The 14,497-nt window shown below is 41.4% G+C and overlaps 1 protein-coding gene across 1 annotated transcript in view; it reads right to left on the bottom strand.

Moving 5' to 3' along the window:
* Nucleotides 1-364: 364 nt before the first annotated feature.
* The window catches only part of ACAP3 (ArfGAP with coiled-coil, ankyrin repeat and PH domains 3), a 168,826-nt gene continuing 154,693 nt past the window's right edge, over nucleotides 365-14,497 (bottom strand). Inside the window, exon 25 of the mRNA XM_066606826.1 lies at nucleotides 365-4,331. Coding sequence (XP_066462923.1) covers nucleotides 4,225-4,331 — 107 coding nt within the window. The 3' untranslated portion in view covers nucleotides 365-4,224. The remainder of the gene's footprint in view (nucleotides 4,332-14,497) is intronic.

Below are 14,497 nucleotides of genomic sequence, written 5' to 3'. Positions count from 1 at the left end.
CATTGCACTTCATGATGGTTGGCTTGTGTGCAGCGGCATAACCCCCAAATCCAATAGCATGCATTTCCCATCACAAACTATAACCAACATCTCCAAGGATATGCGTCTTATGTAGCATGGTTTAGGACACATGACATGCCAATAGGATGATCCATTCGATTGATAGGGGCGTCCAAATACTTTTGGCAGGATAGCATATTGCAGCATGAATATGACTGATCTGCAATCCCAGATATGACCTGGGGGCAGGAGTGGTGTGCTTTACATCCATGTATAAATACCTTCTTATTAGATCTGAACCTGAATATATAAAGTGTAATTAGTACAACAATCAATATCTAATACACTGAATAAAAACACTAAGTTTCTTAAATCCAGTCTTTATTTCACTTGACTGTGACTTTATTAAATAATATGTATTTGCTATAAGATATATTACTTAACATTTAAACAGTTTCTGTACATGATGTCCTTGAATGGTAACTAACAAGTCGGTAATCTACAAGGAATATACCAGTATACCCTTGTAAGGCATTGTTCCGGACTGAACACAATATAAAGTATGTCTAGTATACAAGGCAAGCAATGCCGTACACAGAATACATATAATGGAGGGATTTAGGATTGAAGGAGGTAGAGAGTCTACAAAGTGAATATGTCACCTATCAGCAAAGTCAGCCAATAAAATGCATTTTTAGACTTGTCATCGTGTGCCAAAAAAGTGAGAAGACATTATAATGGATACAACTCCTCCGTCTCAGCATGAGAGTCACTTTAGGCCACATCAATCAGTGGAACTCTCCAACTACAACTCTCAACATTTGTTTGCTAGTGGCATTACAGACTGTCGTCAGTATAGTGTAAAAGGGGTATTCCAGGCATTTATAACTGATGGCCATCTATACTTCATCAGCTGGGGTCTGCCGCTCCTGATCCCCAAATATCAGCTGATCCTTTGGCTTGCTGTCAGCGCACCCAAGCCAGACGTCTCCATCGGGGGTAAGAACCGAAAGTGTAATAAAAGGCATCACTCCACTATTGCTTTCAATGCGAACAAAGCCTTTTATTAACTTCCAGCTTCAACCCCAGCAGGACAGAGGATCCGTTGGGATTCCGAGCGGTGAACCCCAGCCAATCAAGTATTGATGATCTATCATGAGGATAGGTCATCAGTAGGAAATACCCCTTTAAGCAGATCTTTCCCCTTATATTAGCCTCTGCATATTTCATATTTTCAGCACTGGCATACATGCTTGCAATTTATATTCATTCCTTTTCATTATATAATGAAAATCCAAGCTCCTATGAGAATCAAAACAGCAACCCGAGCATTGGACAAGATAGGAGAGGGATTTAAATCAGTTTTCCAACATTTAAAAAAAAGTGCCCCAAGTTAGGGAAAGGCATAAAAATAAAGTACCCATTACTAATTCTCTCACGTTGCGTTCGGTCCATTCTTCTTCAGTTCCCTCTGAAACCGGAAGCAATGATGACATGTTCATTGCTCACATGACCACAATACCCAATCGCTGGCCTCCGTGGTCATGTGATAAAGAACAGTACATGACTACTGTGGCCAGCACTTGGCTGCCTCAGTAATCAATTCTTGTATCAGTGGGAAAGGGTTAGTTGTGCTGGTCTGGAGGCATCGAGAGAGGAGGACGGTTTATTTTACACCATTCGCAACCCTGGGACACTTTTTTTTAACTGTTGGAAAACCCCTTTAAGACTACTTCATACTCCTATTAGACAATGCAGCTAAGCTGAAGTTGCTAATCATAGCTGTCGGCTAATAAAGCAAAGCTAGAAAGTAGCCTTAACTGAAGAAGAAAAAAAGTAATACTTAGTGGTACAACCTTTGTACTTACAAGAAACGTTTGCAAATCATAGGTGAGTGGAGGGAACCATAGTGTAGCTTTTGCTGATACTTTATAAGCAGGGTATTCATTAGCTAAACTCTACTTACAGAGGTTTCCCACTAAAGGCATTCTCATTGGCGAGGAACCCTCACTGCTTCCCAAAGTATGGTCTTGGCCATTCCCAGAACTCTTAAAGTCCTTATAATTTACTTTATTGATTTCAGTTTCTTTAAAAATTCTGCTTGTTGCCCTTGGAAACAGCCATGGCTTTGTTGCTAGACATATTAGATAAATGTAATCCAATGGTGACTTTTTCAGCAGGACCGACCAATGACATTTCTATGACCCATGTCACTAATACTATCTCTTTTCATAATAGTCCAGCTATTAGCTATAGCTATAGTTTGTCACGCCAAGGTTTTTATTTATTTTTTTTCAGTTTCTCCATTGCAGATTCATACGAAAGACCATATGAGCAGATGGTTTCCACATATATGGTTTCCAAGACGGAGCATGGAGGAGGAGGTGGTGTGATGGTACTTTGCTGGGGACACTGTTGGCGATTTGTTCAGAATTCAAGGCACACTTAGCCATTATGGCCACCAGAAGCATTCATGCCAGCCCACCTCATTTGCGCTTAGTGGAACCCTCATTTGTTTTTCAAGAGGACAAAGACCTCAAACACACCTCCAGGCTCTGTAAGGGCTATATGACCAAGAAGAAGAGTGATGGAGTACTGTGTCAGATGACATCCACAATCACCTGACCTAAACCGAATTTGATGGCTTGGGATGAGTTGGACCGTAGAGTGTAGAAAAATGAGCCGACACATCCTTAACACCTCTAAGAAACTCCTTCTAGACTTTAGGGAAGCCATTCTCGGTGACTACCTTGTGAAGTTGATTGAGAGAATCCCAAGACTGTACAAAGATATCAAAGCAAAACGGGGCTACTTTCAAGAATCTAAAATATAATACATATTCTGGTTTAACAGTTTTTGTTTACTACCTCATTCTATATGATCCTCCATGGTTTTCATGTCTTCATTATGAATCTACAATGGAGGAAAAACTGGAAGGAAAAAAAAAAAAACTTGAGAAAAAAAAGGTGTGTCCAAACTTGGCTGTTACTGTAGATAGGGGGGAGCCTGAACAAGCTCAATCTATTGTTTCCCAATTAGATTAGGAATGCTACAAGTTTCAGGAAACTGCAAGTCCTAGCACAAATGTAGGCCTAACGACCGATGATATAAATTAGGGATCGTAAGACCCGAGGTGGATCGTGGACTTGCAGCTGCAATATGAATATCTAGGAGACCTAAAAAAAAGGTAGTAGCCTCAATTAAACGTGTGAAAGTAATATCCATGGCATGCATGAAGGGGTTGAGTGGAATTATAAAACACGTGGCTACTGCCTACTAGAACCAGCATTGCTTTTGCTCATGGGCAGGGTGGTAGTGTAGCTTAGCTGCCTCCAAGGGGTTGTTGCGACTTTTCTATAGTAAACCTCCGGTGTCTGTCCTGTCTTTCATTCTGTATTATTCTCATATATTTTTCCCACATCTGGACCAGCCAGACAGTCAATAAGCAATAACTTCATATAGGTTTAAAAACGTTACATGAAAGTTTTCTAAGTAACTTCACTCTTGGATGTATATACAAACATCTGCCAAGATGTCTGAGAACACCAGGCCTATAATGTTGACCTTCTCAATCGGGGATAGTCTTCTGAGATATCCCACTGATGACCGTTTACTGCAGGACGGTGTTAAATCCATACAAATGATATGGCCATGTTCACACGTGGTGCATCTTGTTGCATGCAACTTTTAACACAGACTTCACCATCCCATTTGAAGAGGAAGTCCACGCCATTAGTCCGTCGACAGGCTACAGATTGTCTGTGCAAAGTCCCACATCAGGAGTTGCGCCTGATAACAGCATCTATATATGTAGTGCAGCTCTGGAAAGGATAGGAGATCGGCTAATCCTATGGTAGCATAATACGGCGCTTTGTAAGAAAATAAAGTGGTTATTTCGTTGGAGCTGACTCATAACTAGGTCACAAATTCAGTGGTAATAGCCTCATAGGTGGAGCATTTTTGACCATAATTCACCCTAGTGCAGTACTCCCCAACCATGGTGGAAACAGAGGTTACAAAAGAATAGCATAAGGAAAAGTAGAAGTTTGTGATCCTTGTCAAGGTCCTTGGCAGAGGACTTTAGTGGTTCGTTCTCCACAAATGGAGAAGCTTGTGCTTTCCTTCTGGAGATTTCGCTTCTTACTTTGCTTTCCTCAACATGTTTTCAAATTCTCTACGAATATCAAAGAAACCGCTTCTTCTAATGTGACGTCTCTACATCCATTATCGGCAGGACTGACTGAAGTGAACACTACGCCGACTCAGCTTCTCTGGGTTGTTGGATGCCATGTGAGAAAATTCACGGAAAATATCCAAATAAGTGGTGTCACCTGCAATGCAACGGAGTGAAAATAAAGAAAAAGCCCAATAAAAAGTAACACAATAACTGACCTCTCAAATTATAACAGAAGTTATCCAAAATCTAAAGATATTTCCTATACACAAGGTAGGAAATAACTTTATGATTGGTGGTTGTACCAGCGGTGAGACATCCACTGATCCCGAGAATGGGGGTCTTGCATCCTTCCCCACTGCATCTACTTGCCGTTTGAATGGAGCGCCGGTTGAACACATGCAGTGCCACTGCCTTTACTTTCAATGGGACTACCAGAGACAGCCAAGAAAAAAATGACCGACAATTTCAGTCAGGTCCTGTATAAATGACCCCCGTTCTCAGGGTAGGTGCAGGGCTCAACGGTGACCCCCCCACTGATCATAAAGTCATCTCATATCTTGTGTATAAGGGATAACTTTAGATTTTGAGATCACCCCTATAAATGTGTAAATGTAATAAAAAGATACCGGTACTCCTTCATAGAGAATGATTTTCAAGGAAAACTCCAAGCAAGGCATCTACACTGTATTCTGTCAAATGCAGGGCCTAAGGGGGCGGAGCATGACAAGGATTCTCTCTTTCAGTGATCTTTGAATCCTTGTTGTCATACTCCACGCTCTCAGGCCCCGCACCTAGCGTAACACAATGACCGGAAAATGGCTATTTTTCGTTTTTTCTTTTTTTTTTTTTAAATAGGGAATTTACTATGCTCGATAAATAATGTGATGTTTTATAGTATAGGATGATGTAGCGATTTCTGTAAAAACTTTAGCTGCCACGGTCAACAGTGACTGCAGGGTTAAATGGTGTAGAGGAGACAGGGGATGTCATCATTTCACTCCTTTTCTGGGGGAAAAAATCCCCATATGTAACAATTATAGAACTCTGTGCCACAGACTGAAAAGGGACAGCTGTAAATTCAGTATTCCCGACCCCACTTCAAATGGCTCACTTTCCATTTCTCTGAGAGCTACTGACATGTCTTGGGTATCACCTGAAAGCCAAGCATCCTAGCTTTAAGATGATACCAAAAACAGTGATAGATCAAGAGTAGAGATGAGCGAACGTACTCGTTTAGGGCGATTTCGCAATCGAGCACTGCTTTTTTCGAGTAACTGACTACTCGGGTGAAAAGATTCGGGGGGGGGGGGGGGGCGCCGGGGGTGAGCGGGCGGTTGCAGAGGGGAGTGGGGGAGAGCTTCCCCCCACCCCCCGCTCCACCACGCCGCCCCCCGAATCTTTTCGCCCAAGTAGTCAGTTACTCAAATAAACCGGTGCTTGATTGCGAAATCGCCCTAAACGAGTACGTTCGCTCATCTCTAATCAAGAGCGATCGCTGTTTAAAAGTAGAATCAGCTCGGTTTTCTCTGCAGGAAACGGACATTACAGTTTTGGACAAACAGCGCTCCTTCTAAACTGTTGGGGGTTAAAGAGATTGGCGCATGAACTTTATCATCTATTCGCAGGTTGGGTGAGAAATATATTATTAATGGGAACCACGACAATTAGCAAACTAAGGAGTGGAGCCACTATTTCATAGGACTTTGAATGGAGCAGAAGAGAATATGTGTAACCACCCCTCCATTTAAGGTCTATAGCACTGATGGAGACAGCAGAGAATAGCACTCGTCTGTGGATAGATGATAAAGGTTTGTGGGCCAAACCATTTAAGTGGAATGTCTTTCTTTAAGAATTCAATATAGCACTAGAAGTAGCCACAGTATTGTAAGGGGCGGCTCACATCAGGCTTTGTTTCAGCCATACGTCAAATATATATGTTTAATACAAAATAAGCATATTAAAATGTAATTGCCCAATGTACCCATAGACTATAATTGGTCAAATCTAGTAAAAAAGTGCATATGTTTGCCCATCTTTATTGCTTTTGTATTTTTTTCTCTTTTGGGGGGGCAGAAAAGTTTTTCATGTTACGCTTTTAACCCCTTGCAAAAACAAAGTATGCTCAACATATTTTTTTTCTATTGCAGTCAACAGGAAACACTGTACAGCTGTAAGGTATATTACTTGCGGTTCTTCTGTTGCCCCTTTAATCCACTGCTTTCAGGCCCCACTTTCAGTTGCCCAAGATGGCTGACTATTGCACACTGCTGTCTGACCAGTAATGATTATGTGAGCAATAGAGATGAGCGAGTATACTCGCTAAGGCACATTACTCGAGCGAGTAGTGCCTTAGCCGAGTATCTCCCCGCGCGTCTCTAAAGATTCGGGGGCCGGCGCGGGTGACAGGTGAGTTGCGGCGGGGGGGGGGGGGGGAGGGAGAGAGAGATCTCCCCTCCGTTCCTCCCCGCTCTCCCCCGAATCTTTAGAGACGAGCGGGGAGATACTCGGCTAAGGCACTACTCGCTCGAGTAATGTGCCTTAGCGAGTATACTCGCTCATCTCTAGTGAGCAACTCTGGCCAATCAGAAAGCACGTATAGAGCATTAGTAGTTTAACACTAACAGTGTACTGTGGGGATTAGGTAGTCTGAAGATTGCATATGCCATCTTGGATAAATAAAAACAGGAACCAATGGATCAGAGAGCCAGCAGAGAAGAACTACAAGCAATATATCCTTTCTGGTCCCAGGACAGAATTTTGCCCAGAGGGTCACTTTAACTGTAGGGTAAAAGTCACCTTGTTGCCCATTAGCACATCCTTCATACTAGGCCATGATGGATTATGATGTTCTGCTGGTTACTTAAATATGTCTTTACGAAGATTTTCATGTGTTGCTCATTAACTCAAGTACTAGCACTACAGAGGACTACCCACCAGTACTGATGATCCATCTCCCAGCAAGATGGTGCCAACTGAGTAACTAGGTAAGTACTCCTGGTAATTAGGTAATGAGCACAGCAATTATTTGCTATGGGCAACATTTGCCATTATTCTTTACTCTAATTTTCATATACAATCCCATATACACGGCATATCGAAAAGTTAACACAGCGAAGCAAAGAGTCCAAGCAGTGTAGAGATGTGTGGAGGTGTTAATCAACAGGCCAAGACAGCAATAAAGAGCCAAGCAGAAGAGAAGAAGAGTTGGAGTATGACTTTTATTAACAGTGCTTATAAAGACAGCTTGAGGAAAGAATAAAAACATTGGGGGGGGGTTCCGTGTATGTGCGTGTTCTATAGTTGCTATATAAAAACACAAAACACCTTTGCTTTAGGTCTAAACTCTTTGTTGCCAAGGGTTCAAGTGTCACAAGAAGCCTCATTTGGGAAACATGGGGTGGAAATAATACAGAGGAAATGACATACAATATTCAGAAAACATCAAAAAGTTGACCAGGCAAAAAGAAAATAGCACCAAGGAGGTGCAAGCGAGACATAGAAGGTGTAGAGTATGCATCAGCCTATGTACAGCGAGAGGGGTTCTCATGGTGCAGTTGGTTGTATAGTCTTCATGCGCTCCCTGACTTTTTTGGAGGGGGAATGGGAAAAGGGGTTTGTGAGGGTACAGGGTACAAGTCACCACTTGTCATTGTCACTGGCAATGTACTGTATAATACCCAATGAACTATGCGTTACACGTCTGCCACCACTGAAGTCATAACTGGTGCACAAGATTCTCAAAAGCGTATAGATGCTCTAAAAAAAAAACGGAAAGCTCTAAAGCCGCATCACAATGCACATGACCTCCTTGGGTTGTCCTCAAATGAAGGAATCTCACTTTTTTTTGTACCTTTGTATTTTAAGCAGCGCTGACGTGTTGCACGAGTAGAGGACAGCTTTGTTTTCACACATTGATGAGCATGGTATAATGTTCAGTATATACCGTCAGCAAGGTGGCTGCTGCTTTTGAAAATTCAGAAATCACAGAAAAAAAAAATCTGTCCATGCCAAAATATATAAATTACCATAAAAACTGTACAAAAATAATGCTTTTATGTTGTACTAAATAAAAAAAATAAATAAAAAGAACACAGAAAACACCATCGTATAGAGAGCCTCGGATTAAGGAAGGGCAGGTGGGCCGATTCCTGCGTAGATACACCTGCAGCTAGTGTTCAAGTAGCAGCACTTTCTATTCTGCGCCCGAGCATATCAGTCTTGTCATAGGGACATTTTGTGGACTGAAATCACCACCCGCACCAACGCCTACATGATCACTCCTGGTATACAAGTGATTTGGATGGAAGATTGATAATGGTTGTGACCTGATCTGGGCTTGTAACAATTATACTTCCACTCCATGAGGACCAAAAAAGGCAAAAGGATCGTAAATGTGCTGTAAAAGGGTATTAATTCATTTGCTAGTCTCCTTTTCTGTATGAATCCCCAGGGATAACATTTATTCCATGTCACAATGGTTAAAATCTATGACATTTCATTCCAATTTGGGGCCTAAAATATACCGCGATACATTCACAACCCCCTAATGGCATCTTCTTGCTGAAACCCTGCATTTAAAAGGGTATTTCGGTTGCGACAAGTCCACTGATCCAGTTTCCCCCGTCCTCCTCACTGCAGCCCCCCGGGGACGAGGACGAGATTGAATGGAGCGACTATCACGTAAATGTCTCGGTCTCGGCATCCCTTCAGCCCCGCTGGAGACTGCTTAATGGACTGTGCTGTTGGCATCCTTTCTTTCTATCACGTTAACGCATTGCCACTCCATTCATTTTCAATGGAACAGCCAGAGATAGTCAAGTACAAAGTGCATCCAGGTGGGAGAAGCTACTCAGAAGCAAGACGGAAAGGGGAAATGGGTTCCCTGCTATTGGGACTGATGGGGTTCTCAGTGGTCAGACCCCCACATTCCCACTGGAATTTCTTATTGTCCATCCTTAAAGGGATATTGTAGTTATATCATCAAATTACAGTTATAACCATCTGATTGGTGGGGGTCTGACTGCTGGTACTGCGCCACTGATCACGAGACCTGGGGGTCCTGAAGGTCTCTGAATAAGTGCAGCAGTGGTCACATGTGTGCAACACTGCTTCATTCCCTTCAATGAACTGAAAATAGTAAAGTTCAAACAATCAGCTATCTTTGGCAGTCCTATTGAAATGGAATGAAGGCCAAGGGGGCATAGGACCCCTATTCTGGTGATCAGTGGGGGTCGCAGGAATCGGACTCCCAGCAATCGGATAGTTATCCCCTTATTCTTTGGATAAAGGATAACTTGATATTACTGGAATATCCCTTTAAATACAATTGTTTTAAATTGAATTACTTTCATTCTGTAGCATTTCCTTTTTTTAACAGATCTTCATAGCAGTTAGAGTTCATATTTTTCTAATACGCAGCTCCAAATCTAGTTGTGCATCTACCATTAATTTACAAGCTTACTGCATGCAGATTTATTATTGAGTTCAATGTATAAACAGTATGCAGTTAGCACCCTCTAGTGGCAGGTGCAGGGGGCCAGAATTTTAAGTTTTAAATCGGTCTATGCAGGAAAGAATTTAGCACCGACCTGGGCCTGCAATGTAGTGTCAGATTACCAGTAACAAAGCCTTTCATTCTGATGAGTGCCTGTCCGTGGTTAGACTGAAGGGGGCAGTCTCTAAGACATATAACAGTTAAGTTGGTAAAGTAGTCATATTTTCTTAAGTATAAGTATTTGAGGAAAAGGAGAGTAATATGGGAAGTGTTCTGAACCCGTCCACAAAAATCTAGATTTTGTAGACACAAAATGATACTTTTCTGATTATATAACAGAATTCATCAGGGGACAAATCCATTAGGATATTTTAAGTTTGTGTTGATCTAGAATAGAACAGTAATTTTGTAGTTTGTATAGGATGGAAATTGACTCATCTAGTAACTGTATTTAAAGGGCAACATAATTTAAAGGGGTTTTTCAAGGCAATTGCTATCCTCATTGCAAGGTCATAAAAAAAAAAAAAAATCAATTGGCTTAGGGTCTGCTGCTTGGGACCCCGGACAATCTGCTGTTTGGTAGCCACTGCCATTGCCGCAATACAGTGTATGGAGTGGGAGCAGATCGCTCCGGCCCCTGTCTAGTGGCCGATGCTGGTAACTGCTGGCTGGGATTCTATTAAAATCAATGAGACATGTTCTTACAAATACCAGTGCTGGCCACTATACAGTGGTTGGAGCGGTTGGAGCTACCAGCTTCCTCTTCGAACAGTGTGCTGTGGCACTGACTCTTGAATGGCAGACTTCAGACGATCAACTATTTATGACTTATCCTGATGATAGGTCAACAATTGAAATTGCCAGTAAAAATCCATTCAAAGAAAACAGGTCACATTCTTTATGCTGACCTTCCTGAAGGCAGCATAAAGTATGGACAGACACGTTGACTCTAGCGGTCTGTCACTTGTGGGGTAATGTGCTGTGATTGGTTTACGATTTACATGTTATACAGGAGCCCATGGCGAGAGAAGAGTCATGGCGGCTGCTAACTCCACCCTCCTACCGTAATCCACAGCTATTACAGTGCATAGGTAGAATGATACAAGGTGGTTAGTGTTAGTGGCTGCCATGATTCTTCTCTGGCTTCATGCTCCTTCATAGACATATAAGTCACAAATAAACCACATCAACTTACCCCATAACTGAAAAATCGCTGGAATCAGGGTGTCCATCCCTAATTTATTCTGCCCAGATAAAACATGTGACAGGGTCCCTTTAAAGAGAACTCATCATCGCCCTGACACTTTGCTTTATTTAGAAACCTATTAACTGCTGAAAAACAAATCATTTTCTAACTATGCCTTATAAAAAGTATTTTTAAAAAAGTGTTTTACTTTGCGAGTACTTTATGCAAATTACCCGACTTCCCGCAGCAGCCAATAGATTTTCAAATACAAACAAAATAGGCTCATGGGGGTAATAGGTGTTCTTTAAACAGTTTTTCGGGGACTACAACACTGAAAGCTGATCCTTATGATAGGCCATCAATATTTAATTGAAGGATGTCCAACCCCTGAGATTCTCACAGCAGAACCGTGTTCACATGAAGGGGGGCTGAGCTGCAGTACCAGGTCCGGACACACACCCCAGCAAGCGTCACACCTCCCTTATACGAATGATCTCAGGCGTGCCAAGAGTTAGACCCCCCACAATCAAAGTCATAGGGCCCCAGGAAAGATATAGGTGGGATTTCCTCAGACTGTAGAGCTGCTTTGCTTGTTCCTATGCTGGCCTGTGACAGAAGAACACCAATGTGACCGCCGTCTTTCTTTCCTTTCCCAGATTCACAAAATAACGGAATGGCAGGTTTAGGTGATATATTTTTTTTTTTTAACCCTACAGAGCAGTTATTTTGTTCAATGACTCCATTCTATTGACAGTAATAGGGGCAGCTATAAACGAAAGCAACTCTTCAATGTGAGGACCCCCAACAAACCTCTTCTAATATCTTGGCTTCCAGGCCCCGTGTGAGAATAACATTTAGGCAATTGTTATATTGGGCCCAACTACAATCATACTTCAATTTTTACATTCCGAGTGGAGCTTGGCTTTAAGAGGCCGAATACTTGCTCGACCTAAGTAGTGACAGCTTCTCTTCCATACCGGTGAAGAGTAAAGTAGTAATGTCTACAACTAATACATATAAACAGGAACGGAGGTCTCCGATACGTTGCATTTTCAACTATAGTCACTTATTTTTAATAACTAATTGAAAATAACTGTTACAGCCTTCAGACACAATATATATAATATATATGTATACATATATACACAATTCACATTTTTACGCAACATCGACAAGCCTATTTAATAACATGCAAATAGCATATATTCAAAGCAGCCGACCAGATTTCTGCTTTCATTAATTCACACAGGAATAGTAAAAACCAGCATCTGATTGGCTGCTGTGAGTGCAGAGTGTCTGTGCATTAATGAGTCTCACCAAGCATTTAGAGTACAGACCAAGTGTCTAGTAATATGAAGATATAGCAAAACAAAAAAGGAGATGGCATCCTTTAGGGAGTGGTCTTTAAGGACCGCCTCCGAGGAACTAAGGGGATTTGCTATTTGCAGCATGTTATTAAATGAGCCTGATATTCAAGGATGTCAAATTTCCTAAAAAAAAAAAATAAAAACATAGGCCAAAGGTATTTTGTAAAGACAAAAAAAAAAGTAAAAAAAAAAAGAAAATCATAAAATTTGCAATAAAAGATCTATTTCCTCATGGAAATGTTCATTTCACATATAAAACAAATAATTCCCCAAATAAATTCTTTAAAGAAAAAAAAAAGTTAAATTTTTTTTGACTCCATATGTAACATCCATCCAAATGACAAAGACAAGACAAAAAAGGTATAAACATGTACATGTGACATCGAGCTTGTCGAGTTCTTCCTTAAGTTAGGAAACCAGCAAAGTGGTATAGAAGTCTGATGAGTTCCACCTGATTGTGGACTCAAGAGTCCAATATATAAAAAAAAAAAAAATTCTAAAAAGTCTTAACCACCAAGAGGAACTAAATAAGGGTTTATTATAAAACAATATAGTGTGTATCCTACAAAAGAAAGCAGCTCAGACTTCAGGCAGCAGTATATGACGTTGACCATTCATCAGTGGATATTGTACTGCTCTGTTTGGCATATACCATAATAAATAAAGTAGCAAAATTAACAAAAAAAAACAAAAACTATACAAAAAAGATCACTTACAAAATTACATTTACACAAACATAATTATATATATATGATTTCCAAAAACTGGAAGGAAGAAAAAGTGCACAAGTATATATAGTTGTTCTTTTGTTCTTTACATAAAATGTACAGCATTGATCAAAAAAATATCAACCCCTTCACTGTGAGGGGGCTACTTGTGTCATGGCAGGCTGCATTGGGGGGGTAAAAATGAAGCTCATCTATTGAGTAACAATGGCTGTACAGTCAAATACTGCAAAATCTACCGGAGTATTTAAAGGGAACCTGTCACCAGCTAGGAGCACCATAAATTAAGTTATGGTGCTAATCGGGAAGGTTCCCAGGGCATATATCTATATTACTCCCCAAATCCGCAACCTGATTGGTTGTTTGGATTTATTCATTCACGGTGATTGGTTATTTGAGTTGGCTGATTCACGGTGATTGGTTGTTTGGTTTGGCTGATTCACGGTGATTGGTTGTTTGGTTTGGCTGATTCATGGTGATTGGTTGTTTGGTTTGGCTGATTCATGGCGATCGGTTGTTTAGGTTAGCTCATGTAGAAGTGGGGAGTAAAAGGCTAATATGCACCCCAGGAGCTTGGAGAGTATTTTCTTTATACTTACCCGCCTCCTGGGGTCCGTGCTGTCCGCTTCAAAAGTCGGCATATGGACCATACGTTCAGAGCACGGATTGTGTCATCGCATTCAAAGCTGTAGGCTGTGTGCATGCGCTCCAATGGAGATCAATGACATGATCGACGTGCAAACTTTTGGGATGACAGTGCGGACACCGGTAGGCAGGAAAGCATAAAAAAAAAAAACCTCCCGGGGCTCCTGGTAACCAAATAACCTAGATTATGCTGCTCATAGCCGGTGACAGGTTCCCTTTAAAGGAGTTGTCAAGCTGTAAACTATTCTTGGCCTATCTATAGGATAGGTCCAACAGAAAGTCAGAAGGGGTCTGTCACACGGAATCCCTGACAATCAGCTGTTCACAGGGCCCATGTGTTTGCTTCCTGTAAAAATTGACTTTATTATTCACAGACAACTCCATTCATACTGCATTGGCAAGGTTAAGGTATTACAGGCAAAATTCTCATAGACGTGAATGGAAACTTTGTGTGCAATACAAAGCTGGACCACTGCAGCGGAACGGAGCTGTCTGCTTCCTGCAGAAATCAGCTCACTGCATGAGGAAATCATCCTGGCAAGCAGCTGATCAGCAGGGGTCCATTAATAGTTTACAAATGGACAACCTCTTTATGGAGAAAAAAATTGGGGGTTGCTACAGTACCTTGAAATCATCAACGAGGAGGTGAATCCTATTGTGCCTATGTGCGACTCTAGTACTTAGTGTTTTGCATAGGCTGTAAGCCTGATTGACTCAAAAATACCTTAAAGGGGTTCTCCAGTTATAAACTATTGATGGTCTATACACAGGATAGGCCATCAATAGTAGATCAATAGATGTCTGCCGCCCAGGACCCCCCCGCCGATCAGCTGTTCACCAAACCAATGCACTGAATAAGTTTCTACAGCAAGCTGACGGCTTCGTTGCTACTTGGTATTGCAG

This window comes from Eleutherodactylus coqui, chromosome 6, assembly GCF_035609145.1.
Source record: "Eleutherodactylus coqui strain aEleCoq1 chromosome 6, aEleCoq1.hap1, whole genome shotgun sequence".
Taxonomy (NCBI): Eukaryota; Metazoa; Chordata; class Amphibia; order Anura; family Eleutherodactylidae; genus Eleutherodactylus; species Eleutherodactylus coqui.
Note: the sequence above shows the minus strand (reverse complement) of the source record. Positions and strands in the feature narration are given on the sequence as shown.